Genomic DNA, 8013 nt, shown 5'->3' on the forward strand with positions numbered 1-8013 from the left:
TAACAAGGCTTTGACATGCTCGGTTGGCACGAACCGGAGCAGCATTTGGGATTGGTCGTCTGCTCCTAAGCATTGATCTTGTTACCGGATGCTGTAACATCAAAAGGCCATCAACAGCGTCAAGCACCCGAAAGATCTCGGAAAGCCTTTGCCGGTATCGTTTTCTTTCCATGGCACAAACATAAACAAGAATGGAAACGAAGGGTGAATTTATAGCAGTAGTTAACAAGTTTTGACAGTGATGACATCAGGTATATTAATTAAAAGTAATCATCACACATCACAGAGTCATATTTTCAACGACGGCGGTGTCAGAAATCATGACATTTGCATTAATTTGGCTGTCAAATCAAAACGGATAATGGGCACTAAACCCAATTTAAACAGTATCAGCAAGAGTACACAACGAGCAAAACAAATGAATAACGGAATGGTCAGTCTTCTTCGGACTCGTCCGCAGGGTCCAGCATCAGACGTAGCGAGTCTATTCCATCTTCATTAACCTTATCCATCAGATCGCCATAGCAAGGTAGAGGTTCGGTGTACGCAGCTTCAAGAGCCTTCGCCATATCAGCCTGTAACTTATTTTTGAGGGTTTGGAAGTCCGGCGGGACTCTTTCCGCTTGCTGGCAGTCCATGTAGCCCTTAAGTACACCATCATGATGACCAGCTTGGTAGGCAGCGGCGGAAAGACGGTCAATCAGGCTAGTAAAGTGGGACGACTCACGCAGAAATTCGAACGCCCCCACTAGCCCATTAGTTATCAACCAATTCCTGTCTCCCCGCATAGCCGCTAGCTGGTTGGTCAAATCATCGATCTCTGCATGGGATTGTGCCAGCGCGTCCTCCACCTCCCTTAACTTTGAAGACGACGATGCAGCAAGCTTATTGTTTTGGGTGACAAGGGAATCACAATGATCTTGCATCTCCTTGAATTTTGCCTCACGCTCCTCCAACTCTCCCTGCATCAGTCGGATCTTGGTATGACAGGTCTCTACTTCGGTTGTCAAATCCTGGTACCGCTCCTGAACCTGGGACACAAAATCAGTGTCAACACGAAATTTTTCCAATTGGGCCGATAACTCGTGTCTCACCTTCTGAGCCTCTGCCACAGCCTTGCGTTCCAACTCCTCTTGTACATTTTTCGCTTGAGCCAAAACCCTATCTTTTTCCGCCATATCGCGGGCCCATACGATCCTTTCCTCAGCGAGATGTTCAGTTACCCTCCGCAAATCCTCCTCGGCCTTATTCTTCTCTGACAGAAATCGGGCCTCTTTCAACCCCGCGGTCTGCAGTTGACTTTCGAGGCGATGCTTGTCATCCCTCAGTTCTTGGATAATGACCCGGGCCTCATGAAGTTGGGTGTTATCACGCACCCACCGGCGCCGTATCTCTACCAACCGGCGAGGTAGGGTCACAGAATCTGATATAGACGAATTCATCAAATCCTCATTGTTTAACCCCTCAACATACGCCGCTTCAGCGGGGGGGTACGCCCTCTCAACCCAATGTTGGACAACTGGAGGAAAGATAAGTCGGGAAGATTCAGCAATCTTCCATTGAGGCTGGTAACGTTTATCCTGGGCATGAGGATCCCAACAAACGGTAGGTATAAACAAATCATCAATCAAGCGGGCACCATCGTCAGCAATGCCGCTGCTCGACGCACGATTATCGCCTCCACCCACGCTAGTTGCCTCATGCGCGGTCGACGCGGCAGCAGCATTGGTGTCAAAACCAGCAAACATGTCCTTGGGCGATTCAGGAAGGGTTGTGTCAAAACCACCTGATCGAAGCGAGGGCAGCGGCTCGGAAGTTACGGCTATGGATACCGTAGAACTAGGAATGGGCATGATGCAGCTCACAGCGGGAGCGAATGACGCTGAAACTTGTGGACTCGTAGGCATGCTGGTACTACCAGTACAAGACGCCGCCATAGTCGAAACAACAGTGGATGGCACACCCCCGGATGATATTCCCGCAAAGGTACCTGCACCACAAGACCAGACGGACGCTATCAGCAGGGACACTAGTATGCCATATGGTTATTTAAAATAAAATACCTGGTGAAATTGCACATGCGGCTTGCACCGCCTGAAACGCGCTCAGCGTAGGTGCCACAAAGATTTTCCTCTTTTTCGAAGCACGGCCAGGACTGGTCAGGTCGGAAGCTAAGGAAACTTCACGACTCGCGTTGGGCGTCTCTTCCATCACGGGCACGCTGACAGTGGTTGCTGCAGGTTTTCTCCCAGACAGCTTTAGCCGAATAGGTTTCTTCTCCGATGATGCTGAAGTAGCGGCCGCCATACCCGTCAAGGGAGCGATATACTCCAAGGGATCCGTTGGCATCGCCGGTAGAAGAAATTGTTCCAGATGCACTTTCAACACATCTGGTTCCCCTTCATCAAGTTTCCGGTTGTTGGGTTTCAACGCCAGGTGACGTGGTGGATCAACAAAGTCAAACATTCCCCACTCCCCTGCGCAAAATACGTGATTTAATTAATACCGGATTTAAAAATATGTTAACCAGGTGTGGTAATGTAAACATACCTCCATCTTCCCGTTGGAATGAGGGATAACGCCTTATATCCGGCCATAACAGGCTCATACCGGCCATCACTAGCGCCCCTTCTGGAATAATAGTGCACTCAAAGGGGCGGCCACACAGTTTTACATACAGCGCATTTGACGCGTACGAATCTGCAGGGGGAGCATCATCCTTCACTTTATCCTTCGGACCTTTATCTTGCCAATGCATTTCCCCGGGAATAGCACTGGCATCCAGGTAGAAGAATTTTTTCTTCCAATCCTTGTCTCTAGAACTTGTAGGGATCTCCCTCAGACATGATACTTCGGTATCCCGCCGATCAAAGGTAAAGAAAGGGGATTTCCACACAAGTACGAAGAAAGCCCTAAAGACGATCAGTTCTGGGATGTGACCAAGAGCTACGCAGGCATACTCAAATTGTCGAAGTTTCACAAGGCCAAGAGGATGTATTTGAGAAATGTGGATGCGGTAGAAATCAAGCACCAATTTCAAAAATTTGGTGATGGGTAACCGGAAGTTGCAAAACTTGAAAAAATCACTAAACAAAGTGATTTTACCTGCTTTCAGGGGAAAGGCGGTGTCGGTTTTTGACGGCAACACAGGATTCCATTCAGCCCTAATGCCATAATCATGGACCAAATTGTTGAAAGACATCACGCCCCATTTGCACAGTAGTACGTCCATGGAAGCGGCGGAAGAGGATTCGGTCGTTTTTGAAGCCATTGAATAGAGAAGATGGTGATAGAGTAATTTGGGGGTGATTTCTTGAACATCCGTTTAAGGCATCGTCTTTTATAAGATACGAAAACTTTTCAAATTCAAAAATGTGTACGAATCGACGCACGTGTCAATCACGGGAAAAGACAGCTGTCATTGACGAGATAACCCAACTGTCACATCCGCTATTTTCGCCGTCATTTCCAAAGGTCGTCACACAAATCATTACGAGTTTCCCCTTTTTCTTTTTCTCTTAGTCCGACCTAATGGACTCCCTCCATGAGCTCGGACTGGGGGGACATGACGAGGTGTGACCCGCGTCGCTCACCCGACCCGGTTACAACCTTTTATATTTACATAAATACCCAGAATTATTCTAGAACCTTCCATATCTATAAGGAAGGTGCATAACTAAATCTCCCACTTTTCGGGAAGATCATGTAAATCTCCACCTTATCGGAGCACATCCTAAAATAAGGGAAACCCTAATTGAGAACCTATAAATAAAGACAAATACGTAAGGTACGATCATCTAATTCCCATACACTTTTCCCTTCATATACTTCTCCAAAAGAACGAATACTTATTCTCACGCCGGAGGGTGGTTACAGGAATAACCCCATTCCTGTAACGAGTCCTAACGGTGTTTCTGTTTTGCAGCCACACGTTCGGGTCATTGATCGTTGAAGTTTCCAGAGTTGTTAAGGTCAGTGTTTCTTCAGTTACACACTTAAATATTGGCAAACCGAACAAGAACGTAACTTACAAAATATTCCAGAAAATACCATCATAAATATGTTTTTGGTAAATATTATTTTGGACACAAGAAATGAAAATATGATTTTCGTTATTATTACAAAGTATATCATATTTTCGCCAAAGAGAAAATATATTACTTTTGGAAGTAAAAATATATTTTCTTAGAATAATTAGAAGATATATGATTTTTGAAGGAAAATATATATTTCTTGACAATACATTATTTTTGGGACAAAACAAGTTTAAATATATTTTCTGAGAAAAGACTTGAAAATATATTAATTCGGAACTACAAACACAAGAATACGAGGATACATGTATGAAATACTCCCATCCTTGGAAAGGAAATACGAGAATAAACACTTGAGAAGCAATATAACTTTGGATAATGTTAAAGACATAAAGGAAACGTAACTCAAAACATGAATACTAAGGCAAGGCACGGCCCGCTCGTCTAATAGACCCTAGCACATTGTAGGTAGTCGTGTTTGCTGACGAGAATTGAGTTACGAGTACTGAAGATGCAAAACGGTGAGTTCATGCTCCCCCTTTTCTTTAACTGTTTTTGGTTTTATAACTCTCGGGGGTGAAATACATGTTACGAATACTTGAACGGTATGAAATGCCTATGAAATACTAGATCATGTGAGCATAGACTAAATACAGAAATGCCATTAAAACATTCATTAGGGACGAGGGTTAGATTTAACGGGTACGACCGAACCCCACTCATGGTCACAACTAGTACCTGGTAGTGCTTCGGAGTCCCAGTCGAGGTTAATCGACACAGTAGAGGTTAATCGACACAGTCAAGGTAAATTGACACAGTCGAGGAAAATCGACAAGGGTATGAGCCATTACGAGTGCTCCCTATGAGCCATTACGAGTGCTCCCTATGAGCCATAACGAGTGCTCCCTATGTCCTCACATGCCTTAAAGTCCTTGTAAAACATTCATGTTCATACACGCTTTTCATACCTGTTTACAAAGGAGTCTCTCAAAGATTTACAAGAATTACAGTACACAAACAAGACGCATAAACTTGCTCAATTTTTTGTTGATGTTTTCCAAAATTACATGTATTTCAGGTAACAGGATGGATCTTAGACGCATGTGTCGTAACTAGAAGTTTAGATGTCATCCACTTTTGTTGGTTTGTAACCTAGTCGAAGGTTGTGTTTTAAAAACTTGAATAAACAATGTTTGTAATACTTAAATTTTATGAATGGATGAACATCGTTTTGATCATGTAGTTGTTTATCACGATTGAATGCAATGATATTAAACCAGTCACACATCATACGCTTCCACAATAGTCAGGGTGTGACAAGGAGGGCCATCCATTGTCATTTATTAGCAAGGCTCTTTCTATTAAACAACAATCTTTATCTGTTTATGAGAAAGAACTCTTAGCCATCCTCATGGCAGTAAAACAATGGCACCATTATTTGGTCACTAAACACTTCTTGATTAAAACTGATCATCAAAGCCTAAAGCATCTATTGGAGCAAAAGATTGTGACTCCTATTCAACAGAATGGCTGTCTAAGTTGTTAAGGTATGGTTATGAGATTTCTTATAAGAAGGGAGTGGAAAATGTTGCAGCAGATGCCCTTTCAAGAGTCCAAGGCATGGCTTTATTTCAGTTGAGTTTGAGTACTATTGATGCTGCTTTGTGGAAAAGAATTGAGGATTCCTGGCAACTAAGACCTTCAAACTCAGGCTATCATCAACAAGTTACAGCAAGGGGAAGTGATTCATAATAAAAGTTGGAATGGACAAGTACTTAAAAGAAAGAATAAGATCCTTATAGCAAATGATCCAGTTCTTAGAAGGGATATTATTAATCTTTATCATTCTTCTCCAATGGGGGGTCATTCTGGAGCCATTCCTACTGTCAAAAGAATCAAGGAGCTGTTTTACTATAAGGGCTGTACTAAGGAGGTGCACAGATTTGTTAAAGAATGTGGTACTTGCCAAAGATCTAAATATGAGACATCTTTTACAGCCCCTACCTGTCCCTAAATCTATTTTTAGTGATATAGCCATGGATTTTATCTCTGGTTTACCTAAGGTTCAGGGAAAAGATACCATTTTGGTTGTAGTAGACAGGCTAACCAAGTATGGGCATTTCCTACTCCTCAGTCATCCTTACACTGCAACTACAGTAGCTCAGGTTTTCATGGACAATATCTTCAAAATTCATGGTTGTCCAGCCACTATTGTTTCGGACAGAGATCCTATTTTTCTAAGTGCTTTTTGGCAAGAGTTTATGAAACTCCAAGGAATTCAATTAGCTATGTCTTCATCTTACCACCCCCAATCTGATAGACAGTCAGAGGTACTGAACAGATGTTTGGAGTCTTATTTGAGGTTCATGTGTATGGATGCTCCTATAACATGGGTAAAGTGGATACCTTTAGCCTAATGGTGGTACAATACCACCTGGCATTCTGCCATCAAAATGTCCCCATATGAAGCTCTGTTTGGCATCAAACCAAACATTCACATTCCATATATTCTAGGCGACACTTCTATAGCAGCAGTAGAAGATTATCATAGGGACATAGAGGGAATGATAAGGAAGCTTAAAGCTAATTTGGAGGTGGCTAGAAACAGGATGAAGCAGATTTCTGATGTTCATAGGACTGATAGGGAATTTCAGCCTGGAGAATGGGTGTATGTTAAACTTCATCCCTTTGCCCAACACTCTCTCAAAAATCACCATAACAGGAAATTGTCCCCTAAATACTTTGGTCCTTTTCTAATTTTACAAAAAAATGGAAAAACTGCATACAAATTGGATTTACCTTCGGATGCGCAAATTCATCATACCTTTCATGTCTCCTTACTAAGGAAAGCTCTGGGTTCACATGTCTTCAATGGACAGCTTCCACAAGGGCCAAGATTTATCTTGCAACCAAAAGTTGTATTGGATCGGAAGTTAGTCAAGCGAGGATCGAAATCTTCTATAAAGATTTTGGTGCATTGGGAAGGCTTACCAGTTGTTGATACTTCGTGGGAATTCTTAGAAGATCTGCAATTACATTTCCCTGAATTCAATTTTTTAGGGCAAAATTTTTTTTTAAAAGGGGAGGGTATTGTTTAGAGGTGGCAAAATGGGTGGGTTGGGTAGGTTTGGGTAATGGGTTAGGATGGGCATGGGTTAGAATGGGTTTGGGTTAAGATGGGTTTATTAAGAGATGGGTTAGAATGGGTTTAGGTCAAGATGGGTTTTTTTCAAAAAAATAAAAAAAATGAAAAAAAATAAAAAAATTCAAAAAAAATAAAAAATTTAAAAAAAAAATAAAAAAATTCAAAAAAATTCAAAACAATTCAAAAAAATCAAAACAATTCAAAAAAATTCAAAAAAAATCAAAAAAATTCAAAAAAATAAAAAAAAACTTTGGGATTACAGGCCATCATCAGATTTTAACATTAATCCAAAAGGACATACACATTCACAGAACTAACCATGTAACCCATGTGCAAATATATGCATTTGAAATAACCAAATAATTCCACTATAGATCCACTTCATAAATAACTAACCACAAGTACAAAATTTTCAACTAACAAAACTGTAAATAAGATCATGAAATTCACCTGAAGAGCCACAACATGAGGCAGCTTCTTAGCACACTCCTCCATCAACTCCTTCCCTAAAGGCGCAGCACCCGACCCGAGCTGCTTCAACGACGACAAATCAAACTTATTCACCACTTCCTGCTTAGCCAACGCAAGAAAAACCGGCGGAACAACCCACAAATAAGTCACCCTATACTTCTCAAATATATGAAACATAGGCAACAAACACAAAAACACATAATCTTTCCCACCCATTAACCTCTGATCAGAAGTCAACATTTGCGAAACCGCAATAAAATTCATATGACTCAACACCACACCTTTACTAACCCCAGTTGTCCCAGAAGAATACAACAAAGCTGCAGTATGATCACCACTGATCTCAACCTTAGGCAATTCTGA

The 8013-nt window shown here is 41.9% G+C and overlaps 2 protein-coding genes across 2 annotated transcripts; both read right to left on the bottom strand.

Annotated features, from left to right (window-relative positions):
* Positions 1 to 434: 434 nt before the first annotated feature.
* Positions 435 to 3271, bottom strand: LOC110882929. Its single transcript, XM_022130815.2, has 4 exons — positions 2551 to 3271; positions 2064 to 2477; positions 1095 to 1990; positions 435 to 1031 (listed from the first exon to the last, which is right to left on the bottom strand). The coding sequence occupies exons 1-4, from the start codon at positions 3269 to 3271 to the stop codon at positions 435 to 437; spliced, it is 2628 nt and encodes an 875-aa protein (XP_021986507.2).
* A 4180-nt stretch (positions 3272 to 7451) lies between these two features.
* LOC110882928 (4-coumarate--CoA ligase-like 7) lies at positions 7452 to 8013 on the bottom strand. The gene has a single exon (XM_022130814.2). It carries the CDS (start codon positions 7912 to 7914, stop codon positions 7561 to 7563), a length of 354 nt encoding a protein of 117 aa, XP_021986506.1. The 5' UTR covers positions 7915 to 8013; the 3' UTR covers positions 7452 to 7560.

The sequence above is a fragment of the Helianthus annuus genome, chromosome 10, assembly GCF_002127325.2.
Source record: "Helianthus annuus cultivar XRQ/B chromosome 10, HanXRQr2.0-SUNRISE, whole genome shotgun sequence".
In the NCBI taxonomy this organism is placed as follows: domain Eukaryota; kingdom Viridiplantae; phylum Streptophyta; class Magnoliopsida; order Asterales; family Asteraceae; genus Helianthus; species Helianthus annuus.

Bases quoted from the DNA above. Each gene is read 5' to 3' on its own strand.
- LOC110882929 (XM_022130815.2), bottom strand. From the start codon at position 3,271: ATGGCTTCAAAAACGACCGAATCCTCTTCCGCCGCTTCCATGGACGTA. The intron at 2,478-2,550 runs GTATGTTTACAT...TATTTTGCGCAG, and splicing joins ATTCCAACGGGAAGATGGAG to GGGAGTGGGGAATGTTTGAC. The intron at 1,991-2,063 runs GTATTTTATTTT...CTTGTGGTGCAG, and splicing joins CGCATGTGCAATTTCACCAG to GTACCTTTGCGGGAATATCA.
- LOC110882928 (XM_022130814.2), bottom strand. From the start codon at position 7,914: ATGAATTTTATTGCGGTTTCGCAAATGTTGACTTCTGATCAGAGGTTA.